This window comes from Camelus bactrianus, chromosome 32 (assembly GCF_048773025.1).
Source record: "Camelus bactrianus isolate YW-2024 breed Bactrian camel chromosome 32, ASM4877302v1, whole genome shotgun sequence".
Lineage (NCBI taxonomy): Eukaryota > Metazoa > Chordata > Mammalia > Artiodactyla > Camelidae > Camelus > Camelus bactrianus.
The window spans coordinates 22,678,834-22,705,469 of NC_133570.1; the positions used below are offsets into that span (position 1 = coordinate 22,678,834).

Below are 26,636 nucleotides of genomic sequence, written 5' to 3' on the forward strand. Positions count from 1 at the left end.
CTGAGACTGCCTGGGGCAGGGCACCCCAAAGGCCAAGTCCCTGTGGCCAGCTAAGGGCACAGGCTGGCTTCAGAAAGAGCCAGTCGGGCCAGGAGACCAGGGGCCAGAGGAGAGACAGGAGTGTGGTCAGCAGGCCTGGTGGGGGCTGCTGATGACAACAATCAAGACTGACTGGGCCACACCCACATCACTGGTTCTCTTCTGTCTGTAGCTGCTTCTGCACTACGACCAGAGCTAGAGGGTGTGACAGACCACAAGGCCATGAAGCTGGAAATACCTCGTGGGCCGACCCCTGGGCAGAAAGACAACCCCTGGACAGAAAGATGGAGACTGGGCATGGCCCAGCTTTGACCTTCCTGACAGAGGAGAGCGCCAGAGGGTTGGGCAGGGCAGCTGGCCAGGCCGCAGGAGAGGTTCCCCACCTGAGCTGACAGGTTCTGAGGGCCAAATGGCCCCCAGCCCGCAGGGAAGCCCCAAGTCCCCACTTGTGCAGAGGCAGGGACGAAGGCAGGTGAGCACAGGGCCAGCCCAGGCACGCAGCTTCTTACCGCCCGAAGATGGTGTGCTTCTTGTCCAGGTAAGCGCAGGAGCGGAAGGTGATGAAGCTGGGGAGGGAAGGGGTGGTTGGGGAGAGTGCCAGCCTCCCCAGCCCGGCCTCCGACCCCACCAGCAACCCTCTCCAGGCAGGCTTCCAAGGGCAGCCCAGGAGCAGCCCAGGGCACGGACACCCGGGAAGGGGCTAGGGCTCTGTCTCCAGGCCTGGCTGCTGCCGACCTCCTAGGGGCAGGTCTGCAGGTGTCCTGTATGTGTCCCTAGGGGGGCTGGACAATCTTTGGACTAGATTCAGGTTGGGTACCTACCACCTTTAGGGAGAACCTGCTAGAGCCAGGCCTCTCCCATGATGGCCCACAGACTTACAACTGAGACTTGTTGGTGTTGGGCCCCGAGTTGGCCATGCTGAGGATGCCACGGCCCGTGTGCGAGAGGTTGGGCCGGAACTCATCTTTGAAGGGCTTTCCCCAGTACGACTCCCCGCCTGGAAGAGAAGGGAGCACGTAACACCAAGAGTGACCGGGTCCCAGCCAAGGGTAGCCTACTGGTGTGGCACAGCTCAGAAATCTGTGTGGAGTCCCAGGGGTACCAGGTACCATTGGCGCAAGGAACTCTTATCACCAACTCTCCCTGGACCCCACCTGGCCCAGACCCCAGAATAGGGAGTAAAGGGTCCAGGAGACGGGGGTCACTGCTCACAGCACACAGGCTGAGGGAGTGGGCCTGGCCCCAGCAGCTGACAGGCTGATGGGGCTCTGAGGGGCAGCGGAGGTCAGGGGCTTCTCATGGATCACACAGGCCTCACGGCTACCACACCCATCTCCCCCAGGGGTCCCAGCTCCAGTACCTACCTGTGCCTGTGCCAGTGGGGTCGCCCCCCTGGATCTGCAGGAAGAACAAAGGCCAGTGAACAAGCTGGACCCCCCACCTCCAGCTACTCCCGGCAGGAATGGGGCCCTCCCGGGTCGTCCCCCCGCCAAGGCAAGTGTGGCCAGCTGGGCGGGGCCCCCGAGGAGCAGGGCCCTGGGCACTGACCACGAAGTTCCGGATGGACCTGTGGAAGATGGTGCCGTCGTAGTATCGCCGCTTGCAGAGCTTTATGAAGTTCTCGCAGGTTTTTGGCGTCTGCAAAACAGGCCACAGGCTTCCGTGAGGCGCATGGCGGCCCCCCCAGGGCCCCAGGCCCTTGTATGTAGCCGGATCGGTGAGGAGGGACGGGGGCAGCCGCGTGGCCCCAGGACTGTGCGCTAGGCCAGGAGAGGGCAGAGGGCTCTGGCTCCCAGGACAAGGGCCCTGCACCCACCAGGTCACAGTGCAGCTCCAGGTTGAGGTCGCCCTGGCTGGTGTGCAGCCGCACATAGCCTTTCTTCCTCACAAACCGGTAGCGCAGCACGTCCTCGTCAATGGCGGCTGCGGACAGAGGCCGGAGCTGCCTGCCTGCCCTCAGCCCAGCGGGGCTGGGCGGGCCCCAGATTGGGGAGAGCAGGGCAGCGGGGAGGGCTCAGCGATTCCGAAGGTGAGGGAGGGGAGGCAGAGGGCTGGAGTGGAGGCAGATGCCAAGGCAGGACCCAGGCTGGAACCTGAGGTGAGGCGGCCCCAGCACAGCGAGGGCCCCCACCCCAACAGCCGCCCCATCCCAGGCCCAAGCCCACTTTCAAGAGGGCCCGCCCTCGCCTGACCGCCCCTGGGCTGCCTACAAGCCCAAGAGGCCCAGGCGCTGAGCAGTGCTGAGGAGTGAGGAGGGCAGGGAGGCAGGGCACCCCGTCCTCAGCCACTGTCAACGCCGGCAATTGGGATGGAGGCCGCTACCTGCTTCATGCTTGGTCTCCGGAACCATGGCAGTGGAGGTGAAGGAGGCGCTGACCTTCCCGGTGGAATAGTGGGCCTGCCAAGAAACCCACGAGGGCTTGTCAGCACCAGGGAGGCCTCCCTGCCACTCAGGCCCTGCTGGGTGCCTCTCCTCCAGGAAGGCGTCCCTGGTCACCACAGGTGCCAGCAGAGGCCTCCTGGGGATGCACAGGACAGCCTGGCCCACATCGGTCTCTCCCCCAGGGCCCAGGGAGCAGGGCGGGATGGGCCAGTGGCCCCCAGGCCTTGACTGGGCTGAAAGCTGGGCTGCCAGGGCTCTCGAGTTAAGTGAAGCTCTGAAGAGCACACCAGGCAGAGACTGGCACCCTGGGGTTCAGGGCACCGGGAACTTAAGTTTCTTTCTAGACGTTTCAAGTTCCTATAAGAAAGAATAAGCCTCGACAACACGGTTTTTCTTTTAGCCCAAGTGGTGAAAGAAAAGGTTTCTTCCCATAAGACAAAAACACACCAAAATGCTAAGAAATGTCGTATTAGGAAAGTTTTAAACAACAAACTGTCTCCTTTTACCACGCCAAGTTTTCTGGGTAATTCTTTAAAGGGGAGCCTCAGAGGTTTCCCCTCCCCTGGGGCTCCCCAGCTGCAGCTCACCAGGCCCTGCCTGAACTGCAGAGGGGCTGTTTGGGGCCTGACGGGACAGGGCACAAGTCCTGGTGCCACCACTGCTGACTGGGGGCCCCAGGCCGCTATGGACTGGAGGTGAGGGCTGGGCAGAGGCCCAGGCAGGGCGGGCACCAGGTGCCCTGGTACCACCTGCTCCCCGCCCCCACCACAGCCCCCCTGGGTTTGCTCTGGGCACTGAGTGACCAGCTGCGCAGGGTGAGACTCTGCTCCAGACCCACGTGCCCCAGGCTGCTATGCCGCAAAGAACCGTTGAAGCTACCAGGCAGCTGTCCACCCAGCACATCTGCTCAGGGCTGGCCAGCTCAGGCCAGGTTCCACTGCAGACCCTCCAGGACTGGGGACACCTCCCCTGCGTGGCCCAGCCTCCTTCCTGCGGCCCCGTCCCCAGGAGCACCGCGAGGGGTTGCGTGGCAGTGGCGAGGCCCTCTGCCTACTCACGGCATTCAGCTTGTCCACCTTCATCTTCTCAGGGACCCTCATGGTGGCCGCCAGCACCTCGTCCCCCTTGAATTCCTTGTAGAGCTCCTGCAGTGTCTCCCGGGTCTCCGTGTTCGTGTTCTTTAGATAGTAAGACGGGTCCTGCTTGGCTTTTTCTTCATCTACGAGACAGCATGTGGTCCTGAGCAGCCAGGCCCCATCAACGTCCCAGGTGTGCATGATGGGGACAGAAGGCCACAGCAACCGCAGGAGCAGAAGCCCTGGCAGGGACACAAGCATGAAATGACCGGAGCCTTCATCACGGTCACACTCTCCGGGTCAGACAACCCAGGGAAGAGCCTATGGAGGAAGGAAGAGCGAGTCTACCGCTCTGGCCCCGCCCCGCCCAGGCCCCAGCGGTGGGCACAATCTCTGAGGGGCAAGGAGAGGGCCCACCCGGGCACCTGTGGACCCGGGCAAGGAAGCAGCCCTGAGGAGCCTGGAGCTGAGCCCTGACGGGGGAAGGAGGTGGCACCACAGCACAAAGGCCCAGCTGCACCCCACACACCTGGCCTCGATGGCGGGCATGGCCAGGCTGTTCCCCGACCTCAGCACAGGAGGATGCGGCGTCAGCTCAGGAAGCACACAGCCCACACAGACCTGGGTGAGACGCCCAGACGCTCCAGCCCCAGGAAGGCGGGGGCCTCGCCCAGGAGATGGACTGTTCCACCCACACCCCTTGCACCCAGGCAGCCCTGGCTGTACGTACCTGGGTCTGTTATTTTCATGTTATTCTTAACGTGGAAGAAGTTGGAAACATTGAACTTGTCCAAATTGGTGGGGTCCTAAGGCAGAAAGAGCAGATGTGGCAGCGAGCCCAACACCATAGCTGGAGCATCCTGGGCTGTGCGACTGTGGGGCCACCGAGGGTCCGGGCCCGGGGGTAGAGGTCAAGCAGAAATGCGGGCACTGGGGGTCTGGAGGGGCTCTGTCCTGGGCTGGGCAATGAGCAGGGGTGGAGAAGGGACGGCGGCACTAAGGGCCAGCTGCTGGCCAAGCCGCGTCCCCTCCTTCCCCAACGCAGCAAACACACACCCCTTGTTGCACCCCCAGCAGGCTCCCTGGAGATGCGAGCCCGCCCCAGGTGAAGGACACACGTCCATCTCTGGTGGGAGCGTCACAAGCCCGAGAGGGTCCAGTTCAGTCCCTGACTCTCCAAGGGTCTGAGTGTCTCCTGAACTCACTCGCCCTCCAACACCTCCGGACACGCTCTGCACTCAAGCCTGCATCCCAGGCCTGCACCAGCCCCTGCCCTGAGGCCTGCAATGGGGCCACCTGGTGTGGAGGTGGCTCTGGGGGCAGAAAGGAGGGGCCCTGACACAACAGAGGTAGCACTGGAGGAGAGATGTGAGCCCAGGACTGAGGAGGTGGCCTGTGACAAGGCCCAGGGTGACCAAGGGCAGGAAGGGCTCTGCTAAACAGCCCAGGCAGCTGGGGAACCACACCGGGCAGAGCCATGCCAAGGCACTGGGCGGGGCCCCTCCAGGGCCAGATGGGGGAAGGGGATGCCCACCTGGAGGGTGATGATGTCCTGCCGGGAGAAGGGCTCATCGGTCAGCAGGTCTCGGAAGTTCTTGGCCTTGATGTTCAGCTGCTCCACCGCCTAAGGCCGGGGGGAAGTGTGCTGTCACGGTGCCTGTTCCCCAGCCTGGTGCAGGGGCCCAGAGCCCACCCAGGGGTGGGAAAAGGAGGCTGAGACAAGCGTGTGCCATCAAGGCATGGGGCTTCTTGGACTCCAGGCAGGAGGCTGTCCTCACACACGTCTTGTCTTACAGCCTCAACAAACTGTGACCCCAGAGCCCCAGGGGCCAAACTTCAGGGACAGGCATGGAAATGGCTTCGGAAGGGTCTCCTGCCCAGAGCAGGATGGGTGTGGACATCGGGACCCGCTACCCCTACGCGTACCCTGGCAGCCCTGGGGCCCATCCTCCGAGCACAGGATCCCTCCCAGTGTGGGTCCTGGGGAACAAGGACTGCCCACAGCTCAGGTTTAGGGGCTACAGGGAGGCCTCCTTGGCTGTGCTGGCAGCTCCCAGAATGCAGGCTTCACAGGCAGGCCAGGCCACAGGCACCAGCCCAGGGTTCCTCAAGGACACGCACGAGACACTGCTCCCCAGAACCCACCTCGTAGGCGTAGACGTTGCCGGTGGTCCTGATGGCCACGATGTGGGTGTTGTTGGTGAGCACAGTGAACAGCACCGGGCAGTGGTACTTCCCTGGCCCGAGGTCAGAGAGAGGGAGGAGGGGACCCTGTGTCAGCACCCAGAACCAGACCCAGAGGGACAGCCAGCTGCTCAAGCCACTCCTCCAACAGCATAAACTCCCGTTTGTCCTGCAAGACCCAGCCCTGCATGGCCTTCCTCAGAGGACCCAGTTTTGTTAGCCCCTGGCCCACCCTTCCAGATGTGCCTGGACCAGTCTTTTGACCTGTCACCACTGCACACCCCCCAGCAGCCCTTCCTTCAGCCCTGCCCCATCCCCTCACCTCCTGCGCCCCTCACCTGGGTTACTGCAACGAACTCCGGCTGCCCTCCCTGGCCCAGACCCTGACCCAACCCCACACCCGCAGCCAGGAAGCCTATGGAAATGAGTCCCAGCAAGTGGCATTACACAGGGTGGGGGGCAGGGGGAGGACGAGACACTGACAGATGAGAGACCTAATGACATCAACCACACAGGTGTGCATGGACTCTCAAAATCCTGATTTCAAAACTACAAAAAAAATTATGGGATCATTCTGGAAATTTGACCACTGGCTGGATATCCAGTAATATTAAGGAATTTCTATTAACTTTTTACATGTATTAGTGGTATTATGATTATTACTTCCTAACTTCTTAGCTTTTAGAGATACACACTGAAGTACTTAAGCATGAAATGGGACGATGTCTGAGATTTGCTTCAAAACCACCTAAGCGGGTGTAGAGAGGGAGTGCAGATCAAATCAGACAGGTGGACGGTGGCTGGGAGCTGAGGCTGGGGGTGGACACGGGGCAGGGCATCATCGTCCTAATCCTCTTTACTTTCATGTGCCTGAGAATTTCAACTAAAAAAAACAAAACAAAACCAAAAAAGGCGATCTCTAGGTCAATGTTGTTATAAAAAAATTTTTTTTAAAAGGCAAAAGTTAGGTCTGTTTTCTCTCACTGGAATCTGCAAGCCCTCCCATGGCACCCCGGGCCCCGCAGGACTGCCCTGAACCATGTCCCACCTGACCCCTGATCGTGACCCTTGCTCCCCACTTCGCTTACACTGCTCCAGCAACACTGGACTCCTGGCTGTGCCTCAGGGCCTTTGCACAGGCCGAGCCCTCTGCCTGGAATGCTCTCCCCACATCCCCACAGGTCTCCCTCATCCGTCCTCCCCATCCTCTCAGATTTCCACTCACACCCTATGAGTCCTCCTGCCAGCCTCTCCCACCCTTGCTTTACCTCTTTCTCTGACACATTATAGTGGTCTGTTTTCCAATTTCCATCCCCTTTTATTTCGGGAGAGACCTGGTCTGTTTTGCTCTCAGCAGATGGCAGGTGCTCAGTAAATATTTGTGGATGAGAGACACACTGTGTGCCTCCCAGAATCAGCCACTCCCAGAGCAGAGAACCCTCGACGCCCAGGGACTGCCATGGAGGGCTGGGCTCTGTCCCCCGAAGCCTGCTCACTCACAGCAAATCAGTGCCTGCCATGGGCCGGACATCTCCCAGGAATGCACTCGCCCAGTGGCCTGGGACACCAACCTCAACCTGACATCTGGCCAAGGAGAACAGGGGACGCTGTGGAGGAGCACAGAGCAGGGGTCCCCAGGACCAGGCTGGGGTTCTAGGAGCAGTGGTGAACGAAAGCCCAGCCCAAGAGCCGCCAGGCAAATGTCAGAGCTCCCACATCCCGTGCCCGGCCACCCAACCTGGGCTGCAGCCTGGGCAGCTTCCATCTCCAGTGACAACTGGGCCAGAGCTGTGGCCAGGTAGGGCCTGTGCCCCACGGAGTCCAGCTGTGCCCACAAAGGCCACCGGTGGCCCACGTGGCCCATGTGCTCTTGTGGGGAGAAGTGCTGAGCTTTAAACTACTGGACCTGTAAGAGGAAATTACTGCATCTCTGAAACCAAAAGCCAGTGTGCAGGCTGATCGGACAGAGACAGGAACTCGGTGAGAGGCAGGTTCTGCAGGCCAAGCCTGGAGCTGGCTGTATGGGGATCACTCACCTTCACTGTTCTTGGCAAAGTTCAGCTTGATCAGGGACCTCCCATCCAGTTTCTGGAAAGTGTCATTAATAATTAATAATAACAAATACGTGACTAACTTCACAGAGCTGGTGAAACAGGCAGACTCTGGGGTCTCTGACCATCCTGCCTTGGCAGTGGCAGGCAGGCTGGGGGCCCGGGATGGCATGCAACCCGGATGAGGCATGCAGCCCTCGCCCACTTGCAGGGGCGAGGCCCAGGCTGAAGCCGAGGTCAAGGATGAAGGCTTGTTTTATGTTTCTGTGATGTTCACGTGCTTTTATGGTGAGCACTGGTTGCGCAAATCTAAAGCGAGTACATTTCTTCAGCTGGGCAGTGGGTACGAAGTGTGGACCCTATCTCTGCGCCTCATGCCCACTGAAGAAGACCAGGCGCGGAAGAGCGGGAAGAGGGGGAAACACACCCAAACGCTCCAAAGTGGATGTGATGGGTTCCTGTTTCCCAAAACTGCGTCTGCGGCTCAGCTCTCATACAGTAAATCCAAGTCCGCGCAGCCAGGAGAAAGCCACCCAGGGTGGGGAGCTTGATCAGAGGAAGAGGCGGCTGTGGAGAGACCCCGGACGGAGGCAGAGCCATGCCCAGGAGCACAACCCTGTAGCCGTGGGCCCCCCGGGAGGCGAGGTCCTGTCCATCTGGCCCAGAGGAGATGCTGGGTGGGTGTCTGGCCAGGCCCCAAGCCCGGCTGCACCCTGCGTCCTCCCTCCCCTGCGGTGGGAGTCCCCGACCCGCTTCCCAGCAGCTGCTTCCTTCCTTCATTAGTCAAATTACCTGCACACCTGTGCGGCGGGTACTTCACCCCAGGACCAATGGCAGGCGCCCCCCTCCAACTGCTCCCACCAGAAGCCCCTCTCCCCCAGCCCTGTGAGGCACAGGCCTGAGCACGGACCCCAGGGGAAGCCCCAGAGCCTGCCTGCTCCACGCAGCAGGCCTTGCAGAAAACGCTGTTGGTCACACTTTCAAAGGACAAGAAAGAGGAGGTGAGGCCCCCACGCCTCGCCAACCAGCCGAGAGAAAAGCCATGGTCTGGGTGGCCATCTCGGGGAGAAAAGCATGTGAGCCCAGGGCCCTCAGACCCCACTCCTCCCCGAATGTCCCACAAAACAGAGAACAAGACAACACCTGAGTAAATACTGAATTAGCGACATCTCATGTGTCCGGACTGGAAGCCGGGACTCAGCCCTCTCCTGGCCTCACAGCACCCAGGCCCCTGGGCCTCCCTGAAGACAATGACAATGACAGCCTCTTCTCTCCACGTGGCTCCAGGGTCTCTATTCCAGAGCTGCCCAGGCGTCACTCCGCTCAGGTCAGGCCTCCTCCTAGCAGACACGGCCGCAACCCAGGCCCCACACCCCCTGCCACCGCTCCCCAGCAGGCCAGACCTCCATCAGCTGCCCCGGACAGTGGGGTGCCAACCTGTCCTCTGTGGTCCTGAAGAAGTCCTGCCCTCCCTGCTCACCCTCCTCAACCCACCTCTGGCCCAACCCCCTGCCCCTCCCAGCACTCCTGCCTTGACTCTGAGGGACCCGCCTTCCTGCTGAAGCCCTGCTAGCCTGGAACGCTGAGCACAGGCTGGGTCACCTGGTTCCACCTGCCCGTCCCCAGCAGGCACGGGACATGATAAGACGTGGACCCCCGGGCCTCCTAAGATGTGACTGCCCTACAAGGTCACTACTGAGCCCTCCTGTGCCTCAGGGAGACTGGAACCCAACGTGATGTCTCAACAAGTCCCAGTGGCCCACCCTCCAGGGCGATCTTGGGTCCAGCCCCCCACCCCACCTCCTCAGCCTCCACCCTGGTCCAAGTTTACCCAGCACCTCTTGCCTGCCCACACAAGGACACGGCCCCTGGCGGCCTTCCTGCCTTCCACCCTCACCTCCCTACAGTCTGTCCACCACAGAGCAGCCAGAGTGAGCCTTTCAAACAGGCCAGGGCACAGCACACTCTGGCGTAAAAGCTGCCTGGCTTCCAGCCCACCCAGAACAAAGCCAAGCTCCCTCCAGGGCCTGCAAGGCCCCCTAATGTCGCTCAATCTGCCTGTCTCCCCTCGTCCTCAGGTCCCAGCTTGAACAGCGCAGCTCAACAGACGTGCCCCAAGCACCCACCTCTCCCCGCCCGGGGCCCGCATCCCTGCTCCTGCCTCCGCCTCCGCCCTGCTCTCAGCATACAGGCCCTGCCTGGCACGGGCTGACACCTTCCTGCTGAAGGAATGGGTGCAACCGAGCAAACGAAGGCTTGGCCCGGGCTGCAGCAGAGGAAGGGGAGCTCTGAGGAGTGAAGGGCTGGGCAGCACAGGAGCCCCAGGATTTACATGACAGCAAGCAGGGCGCGGGCGCAGGTCAGCCGGAACCTGACTCTGGAATCTCTCTGCACCCACCCGCGGGACGTAGCAGCAGCTGCTTAGCCTCGCTAGGGGAAGCCGGGCACAGGACAGAAAGGAATGCTGCCGCCCGGAAGTGGCGATGACCGAGAAGACAGGTGACAGCCTGTACGTCCGCATGGGGAACCCTTCAGAGAGGATCGGTGTGGGGAGGGACAGTCCCCCCTCACTGCACCCCATGGACACGACAACTGCAGAACACAAGGACAGGTGAGGGGACAGTGTCTCCCAGCCTCAAGAATCCCCTGCACAGCTACCTACCTCTCCATTGCTGGGGTTGGTCCCGTACTTCTTAAGCCAGGGGACGATGTTCCTGCAGGGAGGACAGAGCACGGCAGGTGGTCAGGCGCAGCTGGTGACAAGGCCACGGTCCAGGGGACAGCCCCCAGCTGAGAGCCTTGAGGGGCCTTGTCCACCTCCCCTGCTCACAGAGCCCAGGACAGCAGCACCTGCCTTGGGGGGTGGGGAGTTTCTGGCCACGAGGCCTTCAGGGTTTCTACTGCAGTTACGCACAGACGTTACGTGTAAACAGTACAAGGTGGGGTAAAGACAGACATAAACGTGGATACACCCACACAACGTGCCGCGTGCAGAGAATTCTGAAGGACGTGAGGAGAAAGCCCTCATCACAACTGAGTGAAAAACAGATTCGGAACAATCGTCATGGATCCTCAACAAGGTTACCACAAATAAAGTCACAGAAAATGGGGATCAAAGCTCTCAACAGTGGTCATCCCTGACAGTGGGATGATGGTAAACTTTCCCTTTTACTTTGAAGTATTTCTAAGTTCTCTAAAATCAGTAGGAACCATAAGAAAACTCTAGAGGCTGGCTCATGTTGGAACAGAACACTGAGCATAATGCCTCCTAACCCAGCACTGGACGATCATGGCTCTGCTGTCAAGAAGTGGGAGATACCCCGTTCACGAAACTTCCAAAATCAGCCTGGGATGCTAATTAGAACATCAGGGACCCCCACATCGGGAGAGACGCTGACACCACTCCAGGTAGAGCCACCCACCCAGGGTCACAGCGGCACCGGGCCCCTGAGGCTGCCGGGGCCTCAGCGTGGCCAGCATGGCCCTGCCTGGAGCCACAGAGCCTCCAGCTGCCACACACCCCTTCCTAAGCGGGTGTCATCACATTTGTTAGCTCAGAAGTCATGGGAAAACTCACAGCAAGTCAAAGACGACGCCTTCGGGGGTGCAGACCGGGTAGACAAAGGGCTGCAGAGAGAGGCTGAGAAAGAAGAGAGTTGGTCATGGTCACGGGCAGACTTTTTCCTCTGCCCTGCCCCCATTCCTCCAACAATCCCCCGCTCCTCTGCACAGCTGGGCCGGGTGTCAGCACAGAGGGGACCTCCCACATCCCGGCCCCCTTGAAGCTCCCAGCACAAACCAGCAAGTCCAAAGCAAGGGCCCCAGGAGGCGCTGCAGGAGCCCTGGGCCACCAACAGCCTTGTTCCCTCCATAGCTTCTGCTGTGTCAGGTAACATTGGTGACCTTGCTTAAGCCCAGGGAGGTCCCCGGAAGTGGCCTCGGAGGGGCAGGAATGGAATCTGTTCCCTAAAACCCCGTGCAGCAGGTACAGACCACACTGTCCTACTGAGAACTGCCCTCTCCCGTCCTGAGACCCTGCCGGGGCTACCACGATCTGGAGGTGCCCTGCCTGCTCCCCACGTTTCCAAGGGGTATCCATGTGACTCAGACAAGTCTAAGCAAGTTCTGATTCAGGGATGTGGGGGTCAAAGGGCCTGCAGAGCCCAGGCTGCCACAGGCCACATGCCACCTTGTGGCAGGCCTGTTTGGGAACAGCAGAGCCCATAGATGGAGGAGGGCTAAACCTGGTAGACATCTGTGAGCCAATAACCCTTTTCTCTTTTCTCTGGCATGAGGTTTCCACCATTAGTAATCAGGAGCCCTGGCTGACCTGTCTGGTGTGTACATCAGCCACCTATGAGTTTGGTCAACACAAGTCAAACCCCAGGACTTGGACAGCCTGGCAGCTCTGGGGTCACCTCCCTGGATGCTGCCCCAGGGAGCTTTTGTGGGGTGACCTCACTGCTTTCCTCTCTGGCCCAAACTTCCACTCTAACCTAGTGGAGCTGCTGGGGACAGACCAGAGCGGGACCAACAAAGAAAGCAAGCTCCAAACACTAAGACAGTGTCCCTACAGCTTCCCCCAATGGGGCCTAGAGGGCACACTCTCAAAACACAGTTACCCAGAATCCCAGAAAGTTAAAAAAAAAAAAAAATGGGCGAGGCACAGAGCAGAGGCCTCTTGGAGGAACTGGGAACCAAAGATTTCCATGAGACCAACCCCCAAGGCTACATTCCCAAGAGGCGGTGACAAGACTGGTAGGGGTGGGGAGAGAGCCGGCCAGCGCGGCCGGCCGGGGCCTCACCTGCTCACACTCCCTGAGCCAGGCGTGAGCATGGAAACCCTCACTCCCCACTCCACAGGCGCCTCCTGGGCGCTCCCGGCCTTCCCTGCCCCTCCCACCCACCATTGCCCTGTGGTATCTGGCGGACCTGCTTCAACCAGGGTGCTGGGATCACCAGGAGACCTTTGTCAGCTTTCAAGGCTCACCTGGGCCTCTGGAATCAGAACTCGGGTTGGAAGAGGGGAGGGAACGGGGGGAGTGTGCTATGTAGACACAGGTGTCCAGGACAAAGATGACCATGCTCAAACTTGGGGAATCTCAGGCCCAAGGGGACCATCAGACCTGCCCACTCCCCCAAGCCCCAATGGCTGGGGTTCACTGGTCTAATCAGGGTAGGAAGAAGCACTGGAGGGGCTCTGCGGCTGGGTCACTCCCACCCCCACCCCCACCCCCACCAGTGACCTGCATTCCCAGGGAACGGGGTGGGGCCGCGGCATTGTGACTCTTGCAGCTGCAGTCACTACTCAGACCCTGGACAAAAAGTAAAGTGCGAAAGACACAGGCTCACAGTCAGACCCGTGGTGCAGACCTCGGTAGCACCACTTCCTGGATGTGACACCTGGGTAAGGGACTTCACTCTCCTATGCACTGATTCTCCCAACTGTAAAGTACGCTTAACAATAGAGCCTACCTCCCTGGGAAGGTAAATACAGAACCAGGTAAAGGACAACGCACATGGATAGAGACACAGAACCAGCAGAAAACCATCATTAGTCCCCATCATCACTGGGTCCCCTTCTCCCAGTCCAGGCATGATTTGGATGTGGGGGACACAGGCAGAAGCTACACCTCTGACCCAAGGACCGGACTCACTGTCAAATAATTAAGTACCAGAGAACAATGACAAGGGGGAGAGTAAGCCCTCAAAACTCTTACCTGCAGTGGTCAAAAGGTAAACGACGAAAATTTGTTTGTGGAATGTCTGTTTAAAATAAAAGTAAAATAAATAAATATATAAGATAAGATAAAATGAAAGTAAAACACAGAAAATTTATTCTGTAAAAAACTTCACGAAGGTATACTTATGAACAATTCAACTACATTAAAAGAAAGAGTTCCCGGAAGTCATGGGGATGAGATGCACAGCCCGGGGAACGTACTCAATGACGCTGTAATAACTCTGTGTGATTACACTGGTAACCAGACTTATCGTGGGGAGCATTTTGCCAAGTGTAGAAATATCAGATCACTGTGTTGTGAGCCTGGAAGCAACACAGTGTTGTGGATCGATTACACTTCAGTAAAAATAATAAAGTAAAACCTGCCAAAATGAAAATAAACAAAAGAAAACACTCATGTTAATTACCTAGCTCAGGAATTGCTATGAACTAAAACCTTCCTATAAACAGAAGCAAAACATGGGGTACATCAACAAAGAGCTGAGAGGGAAAAACATACACTTGTTTAAGCCACTAGGGGTGGGTTCCTGCCACAGCCCTGACTAGCACCCTGCTGCGTGGCTCAGCTTTGTTTTCCAAAAAGGCTGTGCCAGTCCTGTTCCCATCAGCTATCATGACAGTGCTCTTTTTACGACAGCCCTGATAGCTTTGGGTATTACCATTCTTTTCATTCTTCTTTCTTTTCATTCTTTTTATTCTTTGCTAACTTAATAGGGAAAATATTATTTTAACTTATGTTTAAAGAGTCACTACCAAGATTAAACATATTCTCCCACATTTAGCATATTTCCTCTTTCTTGAGTTGTCTATGTCCTCAGCCCATTTGTCTATAGTTTCCAAGTTCTTTTTGTTAATTTTCAAAGATTCACTGTACAGTGAAGACATCATTCCTTAATTACATCCCCCACACCCAAGGGAACAGAAGGATTTCATGCCTTACCTGGTTTCTTGCCACCATAGAAGTGAGTGTATTCAGCACAGGTGATGTACCTGTGGAGAGAGAGAGGATCTTACTACCACCCCCTTTATAAAGAGGATAGTCTCCAGAAATAAGAAATTGGTGACTGAATCATTTCACTCATTCAACAAATGCTTATGAAATACCTACCATGGTGGGGACATAGTTCAGTGGTAGAGTGCGTGCTCAGCATGCAAGAGGTCCTGGGTTCAATCCCCAGTCCCTCTATCCAAAAACAAAATACACCTACTATGTGTCAGGCACATAGTGATAAACACAACAGAACATGGGGAGACACAGACCAGTAAGCAAACACAAACGGTCCCACTCTGAAGGGAACGAACTGAATTTAACACACGGCCCAATGATGAGAAGCAGGTAGCCATCTGAAGGAGGAAGAGCTTTCTGGGCAAAGGGACCAAGCAGGCTAATCACGCATAAAAGCCCTGAGGCAGGAAAAGCTGGTGTGTTTCCAAAGAAGCACGAAGCCACTGAAGAAGAGTCGGGCAGTTTGGGGGGGCAGCACATGAAGGAGGCACGGGTGGCGGCCTCGTCTCCAGGGGCCTCGCAGGATGCAGGACTCTGGATTTGCTTCAAGCAGGATGAAAAACTGCTGGAGGCTTCTGTGCAGGCCCCCCCCCCCCACGATCTAGCATAAGTCCTCAAAGCATCACTCGGCTGCTGTGTGGAGAGGGACAAGCAAGAGACAGCAGGGTGACTACAAAGGTCCAAGAAGGAGCTGGCATAAACTTCACCTGTGGGAGGATGCGTGAACGAGGAAGAAGTGGTCGGTCCCTGGAGGAGCCACCAGGGCTTACTGATGGACGGGAGGCAGAGGGAGCCTCCGGGCTTCTGACCCCAGCAACCTGAGCAGCGGTGTGACCACTGAGATGAGGCAATGGGGGGGAGGAGCAGGCTCAGGCTTTGACTATCAACAGTTTGGTGGGGTGGGTATTCAAGTGGTAGCGGTGCATGTGAGGTCCTGGATACAATCCCCAGTACCACCTCTAAAAATAAATAAATCTAATTACTCCCCCAAAAAAGAACCTTAAAAAAAAAAAAAAAGTTCGGTATGCGACATAGTGAATTCGAGATGTCCATCAGATCTCCAAGCAAAGATGCTGAGTAAGCCGTTGACTGTTCTAAGACTAGAGAGCAACCGGGGAGAATGAAAGTGTACAGGAAACCTGGGGGACGTGACGTGTGGGGTCGGGGAGAGGGGAGGAAGCTCCAGCAAAGGAGACCGAGAAAGTGAGGCCCCTGAGGAACCCGGGAAACACAGAGCGTGTGGCGTCCCAGACACCGAAGAAGGGCTTCCGAAAGAAAGAGGTGGTCACGCGCTGTTGAGAAGTCCAACAAAACGAGGGCTGAGAACTGACTCCTGGATGCAGCCACATGGAAGTTACTGGAACCTCGACAAGAGAAGTGCTGGGGGCGAGAGCCCGACTGGAGTGGTTTCAAGGGACAGCAGAAAACAGCAGGGGGACACAGCTGTTTCTCGTCTTCTCACGAAGCCAATCAGAGAAACTAGACGGCAGCTGGAGGGGAATGTGGGGCAAGAGTGCTTCTAAATTGGAAGATGCTGTAGCCAGCAAGTAGGCTGGGGGGCGAGCACCGTGCACGGGGAGGGGCCGCGCGCGGGTCGGGGACCGCGGAGGCCCCGCCACCGGGAGAAGCCATCCCACCGCCAAGGGCGGGGGCTTCCGGGAGAGGCGACGCTGAGGGGGCGCGGCGCAGACTGCGGCCAGGCGGGGACTGAGGCCGACGAGGCCCGCTCCCGGCGGCTCGGCTTACATCTTATCCTTCTGGTGCTGTCGCTTCCCCATGGCGGCGGCGGCGGCGGGACCAGCAAACGCGAAAAACGACGGCGGACAACTCCAAGCTCGGCTACTCGACCGAGCTCCGTAACTACTTCCGGGTCCCGCCCCGGAAGCGGGCCCTTGGCATGCCGGGAGCCGTGGTCCCTGGGGCCGGCGCGCATGCCCGGCGGGCGCAGCGGGACTCTGGGAGCCGGGGCTGAGGACTCAGTCGGTTCCGCCCTGTCGGGTTGAGCTGCCTCCTCTCGGAAGCCCTATCCTCCCGGGGCCTCTCTGTCGACTGCCTCGCCTACTGCCCGGCTCCCTCTGCACTCAAACACAAGGTGACCTTGCCCAGGCTCGTGGCTTCACATTAAACACTTGTATCCCTTGACTCCTACCACTAAATTGCCAGTGCTCCTGACCGCCACTTGGGCGCCAACTGATCTCAAATTTGACGTCTGGTAAAAGAATTCTCCGACCCTTCTGTACCCCTAATTTCCAGGCTTCTCAAGGGACCACTATCCACCCAGTCACCCAAAGCCAGTCCTTGACCACCACGCCATACATCTCCATCTCAGCTCCCACAAGGGCTTATCACAATTTGTAATCCTGTACTACCTTGATCTATGTACTAGCTTACTACACACACACAAACATATGCTGGAGGATGGACATAAGTTCCTTGAAGGCAGGGACCCCAACTGCTTGGCCTGTTATCTCCAGTCCCAAACAAGATGCAGGGCGTACACAAGAGCTCAACAAATACCTGCTAGCGTCCAGCGTCATCAGGCACTCAGTGAGAACTCATGTCTCACATGCAGGTTGGATTCCAGGGCCAGCGTGGGAGGCGATCAGAGTCACGTGTCTCTGAAACTCTTTAGGGAGGTGCCAAGTTGGAAACTGAACAGCTCATTTTCCTCCAAGGAGGGAACAGAGTTTCTAAGCCTGCACCCAGATAAAGCTTGTGCCCAGGGGCCAGTTATAGCAAAAAAAAGGTACACTTGTAACTCAATGAGGTCAAGTGAAACCCAAAGGAGCCACAGAGGCGCTGCAGGGAGTGGTGGCTCACTCCCTCACTTAACCCTCTTTCAAAGTGCACAGGGCTCAGTTCCCGTGTTAGGTGCAAGCAAGGACACTTTCCAGTCTCGCTGACCTGACCACCTACTGTGTGCAGGCTCAGGCCGAAGATGGGTGAGAACACACAAATGCACAGCCCCTGGGGAGCATGGTATGAGGAAGGCACCTCCAGGGGAACTTTATTCATTTCTCCGGCTGTGGTCTGCACCAAAGATGTTACGGGTCCTTCTGGTGGGGCACGGACTCTGCACTGCCAGGGACATTCTCTGAGTCTTCTTTGGGTCTGGGTATAGGCTGGAACTTGATCAGGACAGGCGGGGTGAAGATGGAGGCCTTCACAGAAGGGGAGGGCATCTCCTCACTGTTGGGGAAGCCACTACAGGCAGAGGTCCTGTGCAGGAGACGGGTAAGACACATCCATTAGGTGGGACGCAGCAACCAGGGCCATCAGAGGTGCACTCGATGAAACCCAGGCTGTGGGATGGCTCTCAATATGTATCTACTACCAAAGTCCCTCCGCCAATGTTTAGTCAAGGCTGTTCCTTGCAGCAATGTTTGTGATTTTGAGAACCTGGAAGCAATCTAAACGGCCATCAGGGACGGGTGAAAGGAACTAGGGTGCAGCCACACAGTGGAGTATTCTGCAGCAGACTAAGGAATGTACATCCCAACAAGTAAAGACATCCCAACGTGCAGTAATAGAAAAAAGCAAGTTGCTGAGAAGTACATGCATTATGAGCCTGCCCTGATGAAAAAATTAACCAGCATATTTGTGTATCTGTGTTTTGGAAGGTACATGTTAAACTCTTAGCAGCAGGACTCAGCAGCAGGGGACTGTTATATTTTATGTATTCATTTCTATATTGTGAGCTTTTTTCCATAGGCTATTTTCCGCTTTTGTAAACTTTTAAATAAACAATTTAAAATAACACATTTTTAGTGATGGAACCAAGACAGCAGAGCTCACTCAGAAAGCAATACAGTAGGGGAAGGGTATAGCTCAGTTATACAGTGCATACTTAGCATGTACAAGGTCCTAGGTTCAATCCCCAGTACCTCCATTAAAAATAAATATATCTAATTAACACCAACCCCTCCAAAAATAAAAAATAAAAAGCACAATGGAAATGTTTTAAAAAAATACTGTATAGCACAGGGAACGATATTCAGTATCTTGTAATAATCTATAGTGGAAAGAACCTGAAAAATAATAGATATATGTACATGTATGACTGAATCACTTTGCTGTACACCTGAAATTAACACAATGTTGTAAATCGACTATACTTCAATTTTTTAAAAATTTATAAAAAGGCAATACATAACAGGAGGCTGAAAATTGTCCCCATTAGTGAAATATTTCAACAAGCCAAGAGACGTTGAGTAAATGATACCCCATCAACACCTGGGATGGGATACTCTGCACCTGTTACTATTGGTGAATTTATAGGTAATTTTAATGACCGGGAAAGCAACAGATTCCAGAGCTGCCTGCAAAGCTGCCCACCAGGGTGCTCCTGATTAAGTAACAAACTACTATGTGCACACACACATGCGGGTCCATGGGGAAAGCCAACAGCAAAACACAAATATGTGCCAATGTGGTTCCTTCCGACCATGGGAGTAAGACTGGTGTCTGTTTTGTGTCAATTTCAGATTGTCTACAGTAAATATATACTGTTTTAGAATCTGAAGAATGGTAGTGTGACAAAAGTGTGCTATTGATTGTGGTGATGGTTTCATAACTCTGAATATACCCAAAACACAGACTTATATACTTTAACTGGATTAATTACATGCCATGTGAATACCTCAGTAAAGCTATTTTTAAAAAAGTCAGCTGGGTTGCGGGAAGGGCATGGTTCAGTAGTAGAGTGCATGCTTAGCATGTATGAGGTCCTGAGTTCAATCCCCAGTCCCTCCATTAAAAATAACAATAAATAACTAAACCTAATTATTCCCCCTCCAAAAAAAAAAATCTTCCTCTCTAACAAAAAAGTCATCTGATGCAATGAAGCAGCCAAGTCTAAAGAGTCAATGACATGGGAAATACTTGACAAACATAAGTCAAAAAAAACAGGTGATAAAAACCCCCCATATTCAGTAAATCCCTGCTTTACAAAACACATGTGTAGATACATCACAGGGCTGCCCACAGCTGATAGAATCATTCCCTTTCTGTTGGCCTCTGGGCTGTTTCTGGTTTCTCACCATCACAAACACTAGGAAGGGGGAGTAAGTTTGCAGCACCCTGATTACATTAGGGTCCTTCCCAGAGGTAGCAGGGACTATCGCACAGACATCCCTCCAGCCAGGATGCCCGGAGGCACACTTACCAGGGGACGCCCTGGCAATGGAGCTTGTGAGCACTGTTCCTAGCCAAGTATGAGAAGTGGAAGCCTCCAGGATTGAGGACCAAGGGGGTCAGATCAACCATGTGGCTGCAAGACAGGGCAGGCAGGGGACACACATCAGCTCTGGACTCCTCCAGAGGCCCTCCCCAGCCTCAGGGGCATGCCTCTGACACAGGCACAGGGACTCTGCACACTAGGCAGCCTCTGACCCTGGACCCCTCCTGGGATGATGAGGAAGGACCACTTGGGATTGTAGGGAGAATTGACCAAGAGGTGGGGGGGTCACAGCCGAGTCTGGTGCACAGCCAGTTCCTCCAAATGCTCCCTTTCCATTTGCCTCTAGCCCAGAATAAATTCTTTTCACCTCTTTGGGTTTGATGAGAGGCCAGTCCAATTTAATTTCACTTCAGACCTCGAAACTTCCAGTTTCTCCACCTTCAGGAAACAAAGGAAATTTCAGGACAAGTTTGGTGTCCTCGCCATGAAGAAAAACACCTTCTCCAGGAACTAGGAGAATGACGTATGTTTCTGTCAATCAGCAAACACACCAGGCTCATTCTCAGTGCTCACCTGGAGCTGGGTGTTGGGGCACAGGGCACAGGATGGGGGCTGGGAGCCAAGGGAGGAGGTCCTAACCCAGCCTGGGGGACAGGTGTAGGGTAAGCGGGAGTCAGGAGGGGCAGGTGGGCAGGGATGGCACTGCAGGGGCCCTCAGAGGACAGCACTGAGAATGACACCCATGGGGAGAAGCAGGCATCAGGCTGGAGATGGGGGCCCCAGGCTTCCGCCCAGGGCACTGGGGCCAAGCAGGTGGAGCTCTGTGCCTCCCTCCACCCCAACCCTTCAAGGAGAGCAGCCCCTTTCCATCTGCTTATCAACTGCTGCCTGCAGAGAGTTCTGCGGCTTAAACAGAAAGTTCTGGAAGCCACTGCTGTGGGCCGGGAAGAGGAGCTGGGCTGCTTCCTGCCTCTCTGAGGGCCACTGACCGATGTGCTGGGCAGTGGAGGGAAGGGGCCAAAGACCCTGGGCATAGTGTAGACAGGGGATGATGGGGCCACCATGGAGGCCATGGTGGTGGCAGGTGGTGGCAGTGGTGGAGGTGGCAAGGTTGGTGGCAGGCACGGGGAGGTTGACCGGTCTCTCAAGAGGATGGGTTCTGATTTCTTCGGTTTTGGCTTCCTTCTCTTCTTCTTGGCATCTGGGACAAAAGGTGTCAGTGAATGTCTACCCCGAGGCCAGAACAGGTTGAGTTGGGCCAAACTCAGTCCCTCCAATAGGGAGGAAAGGCAGCCCCAAGAAGTGCACCAATGCCTAAGGCCGCCCTTGACAGGCACCCCGGTGCGCCCTCTCACTGACTCCACCACCACACTACAGGGAAATGGTACTGTTGTCTCTGTCTTACAGGTGGACTGGGAAGCTGGAATGTCCCAGGCATAGGCAGGGTCCATACCGGGCTGACTACCAGGACAGAATTTCATGGGAAGTGATGGAGTGTCACTGCCAAGGAGGGCTGGCCTTGGCCTGAGTAGGTCGGTCTGCCAACCCCCCGGGCCAAGCATCTAAGTCCATCAGCACCCCTGTGGGGATCCAGGCCCTGGACAGTGAGCCCACCAACTGCACCCAGCCCCAGGTCATCCTGGGGGTGTGCAAGGAGGAAGTCTTGTGGAGGTGGGCTCAGGTCCCCTCCGGGACCTGGGGCCTGCCCCCTTCTCTCTCCTGTGCCAAGGAGTCTGGGCATTTCTACTGTTCAGAGCTGGAGACCGCCAGCAAAGTAGGTGTTAAGCTCCTCCTGCAGCCCCTCATCTGGAATGAGATCAGCACTACCAGGGGGCACCGGCTGGAGGCTAAGCACCTGTGCCTGGAGCAACCCCGCTCTGAGTCCCAGTCTAGTTCCTCCACTTCTATTGCTAGTTTTGGGGGTTTTTTTTGGGGGGGGGAGTAGTATTAGGTTTATTTATTTAATGGAGGGAATGAGGATTGAACCCATGACTTTCTTGTATGCTAAGCACGAGCTCTACCACTGAGCTATACCCTCCCCCTAAGCTCCATTTCTGTGTGACCTTCTCATGTTGGACAACCCCCTTGGACCTCTTCCTTAAAACAGGGATAAATAACACCACACCCCACAAACGAGCTAGGCCCCCCAGGTGATGTGGAACAAAGGAGCCCACCACCATCACATTCCTCTGACCACGGCCAAAGACCGTACCCAAACCTGATCAAGGCTTTAGAGCAACTGTCCGAGAAATACAGGGAGGGACAAAGCAAACACACTGGCAGACCATGACAACAAGACACAAACCCATCAAAGGGGACAACACGGTCTTTTAGCCAATGGTATCGGGGAAACGCTAGGGCATCCCACACAAAGGGGACTTAAACAAACCTGGTCAGGATCCTCATTTGTCATCCCTGTGTGGCCACCAATGCAGCCCCCTTTCATTTCACTCTCACGTGTCCCAGTGTGGACACGAGTTATCCAGTCCCCCTAGTGAAAAGGAATCGAAGAGGCCTAGCATGCAATGTGTGGCTCTCAGGAGGGCCTGACTGACGAAGTGAAGACTTCTATGGACCATCGATGGGACCTGAGTCGGGTCTGCCAGGTGCGGAGCCCAGCGCAGGTGGGGCCTCACCCTGCGAGTAGAGGTGCACGCGGTGGATGCCCCTCTTCAGCTGCTCCAGGCGCTGGTGCATCTCCCGGGCGCCCATGCTGTTGCAACAGTTCATATCCCCCTGGACGGCGCAGGAGAACTTGGCCTGCGACCACAGCGGGAGACGCGAGGAGGGAGGAAGCCGGACGCGTGAGCCGCCTGGCCTGCCCGCTGTCCTCCCCACTCTGCCACCTCCGGGGAGACCCTACCTATGAGCCCAGGCTGGCGGGACGGCGCCCCCGCCAGCATCTCGGATCCCCAGAGCTGCGCCCCCCGGGCCCGCCCCGCCGGCCCGCACCCAGAGGAAGGAGAGGAACCCGCGCCGCTCGCACTCGGCCTGCTTGCCCTTGCGCACCACCCTCTCGGCCAGCGCCGGGTTGCGGTCGATGCTGCGGAAGAGGCGGCGCAGCGCGCGCTCCGTGTAGGTCGCAGCCTGCCTCTCGAAGTCCTCCTCAGAGATGAGCTGGCAGAAGGTCACACTCTGGGGGAACTCACTGTCGAACTCGTCCAGGACCTCCATCCTCGAGGGCTCCGGGCGGCCCGGCTGCCTGGGGACGGAGCGGCCGTCGGGGCGAGGCCACAGGGTCCGGGCGCGCCCGCCCCACCCGCCCCACCCCGGAGAGAGAGGGCGGCTCCCCAGGGCCTGAGCTCAGGTCATCGTCGGGGCCAGGCCCGGGGACGCACCGCTGTCCCCCAGCCTCCGCGCCGACGCAGGCTCCCTCCGCCGGCCGGACCACTCGGGACAGTCCCGGGAGACCGCAGGCCAATCCCGGCGAGACGGCCGCACGTGACAATGCCCGCCACTCTGCGCATGCGCTCTCACGCCTCGACAGGGTGGGCGCAGCCACGTGGGGCTGAGGCCCATCTGGCGGAGTTTGGCCCATGGCCACCGCAACTCTTACTCCTTTAAGGCCCTCGCCGCCCCCCACGCCTCTCGGCGCTGGCCTTCAGTACTCCCCTATCCCGGCTGCTCCCCCTCCTCCTCACCTTATGGACTTCTCTCTGCCCCCATCTCCTCTACCCTGGGCTTTTCACCCTCTTCTCTCCTGGCTTACTCTCAGCATCAGACCCACCTCTCTCCAGCTTCTGTACTCTCCTCTCTTCACCATTATGAAGGTCCCGTCTTCACCATTCCTTCTTGGACCATCTGATCTTATCCACTTAGTCCCAACCCACAGCTGACCTAAATAACCCCAACTCCCGCAAGCTTCAGACCCACATCCAAGTATCCACAGGGGACGTTTCTTGGGCATCTCATGCGGAGCACATCCAGATTGGCAGGCAGCTTCTTCCCTCTCGCCCAAAACCTGCTTCTCTTTTCTCTCTCCTACCTGGTCAGTGACTGACACCACTATCCATCCCAGCTAGTAACGAGGTGGGTGCACCCCGGACTGCTTCCTAGCTGTCCCCTCCTAACGTCCCTCCACCGCAATCAAGCCCTGAGATCCATGAAGCATACCTGAGAACTCTAAAGAGATTTTTCACCCCCTGTTGCCAAACTTCCAGCCCTTTAACCCTAGCTGTCCCCAACACAGCAGGTGGCATTCAATTCCTCATGCTCTGATGTCAGAGAGCAAGGTGGATACAACCAAGAAGGAAGATGGTCTGGCTTGTGCATCTTGCCTCAGGATGCAGGCACACTCAGCTACACTGGGGTTCAAATCTTCATTCTGCTGCCTGTCTGTCCCCATGCAACTTCCAAAATCGAACTTGACTTTTAAATATATAGTATGTGCCTTTTTAAAAACAGGACAGAAAAAAACAGGACAAGCATCCTTTGAGAGGTCAGACAGACCTCTGATTAACACCCCCATCATGATATGCTTTTTTCTTTTTTCTTTTTTTTTTTTTTTTTTGTATATTTTTAAGTGTATTGTGCCAGGCACTGCCAAGAGAAAAAACATAAACTGCCTGGTCCCTGCCCTCAGGGGCTCTGGGTCTAAAGAGGGCTTCAGCCACAGGGAGAAAATGGTGATCTAATAGGCTCTTGTGGAAGAACATTGGATGCCCAGGGAAGGCTTCCCCTAGGAGGGAACATTTGAGCAGAGCCCTGAGTCCACAAGCCCCTCCCAGAAAGGGCAGGAGACAGTTGCATGGGGATCTGCGGCCAGTGGAGACACAGTCTGCCTGGGAGAAAGGGGTGGCCATCTCTAGCCATGGCACCTGGAGCCAAGAGGAAGGGAGGTCAGGCCCCAAGTCAGGTGACCTTAGGATGGAGGAACCCCAAGGGCTCAGGCCTAGGATGCAGAGGAGTGTGTGTCATTGTCCCCATCCTCCCCAGGATGTCAAGTCTTCTATCCCCATTGTGAGGGTAAGTCTAGTGTCCCTGCGTGCTCAGCCATTGGTGAGGGGTACCCTAAATGCCCATCTGGAGACCTGGATCTCCTCTCAAGGAGACAGGCTTGAATGATTGTCACTGGGCACATAAAAATCTTTTGCGTCTGGTTCTGATGCTGGAGGTGGCCCTGCAAACATGCCTGGGGGCCAGGCTCCTTGGCAGTTCAGCTCCAAGCCCCCCAGTTGCAGCTGTGGGCATGCCAGGCACCTCACAGTCCTTCCTGCAGGCTCAGGGCAGCATATGTCCCTGTAAGAGAATAAGTGGGCAGAATTGGAGGGCATGACCTGCAGGCTTCATATCCCAAGTCCACTGGCCACCTCCGGTGCTGCTTCCCAAGACCCCAAGAGAACATTCTCTCCAGAGCCTGACCCTCCCCAGGCCTTCAAGGAGGGCTGGGTCCAGTGCAAGTCTACGTAGTCAAGTTTGAGCTGGGTCTGAGCCAGGTCCAGACAGACCCTGTGTGCAAAGCAGTGGGCCTCTCTTTCTCCCCAGGGTCGTGACCAAACCTGGGGCCCCCAGGCTTACCTGGGAGCTGGTTTCAAAGGTCCTTTCCAAACCACGGCTTTTCTGAGTCTGGGGCCTCTGCCCTCACCTATCCAGCCACGACCCTGATGGAGAGCTTGGGGGATGATGCCATGATGGCTGAGCTCTGCACTTGCGCCTAATTGCTGGGAAGTGGAGTGAGGCGGCAAGCCTCCCTGCCCCCAGGCCCTGTGGGTGGGTGGTGGGCTGGGCCTGACTGATGCCCTTTCATCATTGCACTGCCTGCCAGTGGCCCACAGTAGTGCAACAGGGAAAGAGTGTCAGGCAGGCCTGCCAGTGCCTCTCCTGGTGGTCGGTGGTGGTGGGGCTCTGAGACCTGGAATGCAGGCCCACTAGGGCGGGGCCTCTGCCTGGGGGAAGGGTGCCCTCTGACCCCAGAGGCCCAGGCCTGGCCAGGATCTCAAGTTTCCATGGAGAAGTGAGTAAGCTGGGCAGGGGGGAGGGGAGGGACTGCAGGTCCAGGGGCCTGGTCTGGGGAGGGGAACTGGTAGTGTGGGGGAGTGGGGGTCCCTCAAGGCTGGTCCCAGATGCTTTGACAATATCATTGCACTGCTTCTCAAAGCACAGTAGTGCAACCTCGTCAGAGCACCTGCGGCTAGCAGGGGGAAGCCCCCACAGCCCCCAATACACCCAGAATGGGAAGCTCAACCATGAGTTGGGTGGGGCAAGGGGTCCATTCCTAGACATCAGAGTGGAGAGAGGGATTTCAGCGGAGCTGCGGTCCTCGGGGTCCTTAGGACCCCAGGGCAGCCGGACCGTCCCCAGCACCCTCCAGACTGAGGTAGAGACCCCAGACTGAGGGACACTCCAACTCTGGGGCGGGAGTGGACCAAGGAAAGGGCGTACACACAAAGGAGAGGGGCCCGCGCTCCACCGCTGTCCGAAGACCCCTCTGGCCAGCAGCGGGTGTGGGTACAGCCCGACCACCCTGCACTGTCCCTCGGCCCGGGGCTGCGGGAGAAGAAGGGTGGCCCCTGCAGGCTCAGGGTCCTCATCCCTGGTCCCTGGCCCCTGGCCCCTAACTTAGGCTCCGCATTCTGTCTCAACAGATTCCCTACCCGGCAGCCCAGAGCGGAGAAGAGAAACGGGGAGCTCCCTGCTCTTCTGGAGTCCCCTGCCCATAGGAGGACCCCGGGGTCCCGGCTGCGCCCCTCCACACCGCCTGCTGGGTAGGGCGGCCCTGCCCGCGCCCCCACCTCGGACCCACTACTTACGCGGCCTGACGCCCTTTCTGCCCCAGGCCCGGGCAGGTCTCGGAAGGTTGCGGGGAGAGGTCGGACCGAGTTCCGCCCGCATCGTCCCCCAGGACCACCCTGCACCTCGTGGCGCCCTCTCGCAGCCGGCTCCATCTTTAACTCGCTGACAGGCGGCGGCCCGGCCCCCGGCTCCTTAGCATAGCGCCACGCTCATTGGCCGGCGCCGGCGGGGCCTCGCCTCCCG

At 57.1% G+C, this 26,636-nt stretch overlaps 2 protein-coding genes across 7 annotated transcripts in view; both read right to left on the reverse strand.

The window, feature by feature from the left end:
- Positions 1–16,382, reverse strand: part of PPIL2 (peptidylprolyl isomerase like 2) — an 18,786-nt gene extending 2,404 nt beyond the window's left edge. For 2 of the 3 annotated variants that reach the window (XM_074356496.1, XM_074356495.1), the window contains exons 1-16: positions 16,229–16,381; positions 14,417–14,466; positions 13,454–13,499; positions 11,311–11,373; positions 10,396–10,447; positions 7,719–7,770; positions 5,644–5,735; positions 5,033–5,122; positions 4,229–4,304; positions 3,481–3,641; positions 2,362–2,437; positions 1,856–1,962; positions 1,588–1,677; positions 1,404–1,437; positions 919–1,036; positions 549–605 (exon numbers count right to left, since the gene is read on the reverse strand). In XM_074356496.1, the coding sequence (XP_074212597.1) occupies positions 549–605; positions 919–1,036; positions 1,404–1,437; positions 1,588–1,677; positions 1,856–1,962; positions 2,362–2,437; positions 3,481–3,641; positions 4,229–4,304; positions 5,033–5,122; positions 5,644–5,735; positions 7,719–7,770; positions 10,396–10,447; positions 11,311–11,373; positions 13,454–13,499; positions 14,417–14,466; positions 16,229–16,260 (1,196 nt within the window). In that variant the 5' untranslated portion in view covers positions 16,261–16,381. Of the gene's footprint in view, positions 1–548; positions 606–918; positions 1,037–1,403; positions 1,438–1,587; positions 1,678–1,855; positions 1,963–2,361; positions 2,438–3,480; positions 3,642–4,228; positions 4,305–5,032; positions 5,123–5,643; positions 5,736–7,718; positions 7,771–10,395; positions 10,448–11,310; positions 11,374–13,453; positions 13,500–14,416; positions 14,467–16,228 lie in introns of all 3 variants that reach the window. The other variant, XM_074356497.1, reaches the window with a different exon arrangement.
- A 1,082-nt stretch (positions 16,383–17,464) lies between these two features.
- LOC123616973 (uncharacterized) lies at positions 17,465–26,589 on the reverse strand. Of its 4 annotated transcripts, XM_045516979.2 has the most exons (8): positions 26,411–26,589; positions 23,000–24,899; positions 22,614–22,863; positions 22,298–22,421; positions 20,651–20,862; positions 20,029–20,099; positions 19,647–19,751; positions 17,465–17,701 (listed from the first exon to the last, which is right to left on the reverse strand). In XM_045516979.2, the coding sequence occupies exons 2-8, from the start codon at positions 23,197–23,199 to the stop codon at positions 17,527–17,529; spliced, it is 1,137 nt and encodes a 378-aa protein (XP_045372935.2). In that variant the 5' UTR covers positions 23,200–24,899; positions 26,411–26,589; the 3' UTR covers positions 17,465–17,526. The 4 variants fall into 4 exon arrangements, 1 of the variants encoding a protein (XP_045372935.2); XR_006725059.2 differs by lacking the exon at positions 17,465–17,701 and having other exon boundaries at positions 19,675–19,751; positions 20,029–20,862; positions 22,671–22,863; positions 26,411–26,587; XR_012503613.1 differs by lacking the exon at positions 17,465–17,701 and having other exon boundaries at positions 19,675–19,751; positions 20,029–20,862; positions 26,411–26,587.
- Between the last annotated feature and the right edge of the window lie 47 nt (positions 26,590–26,636).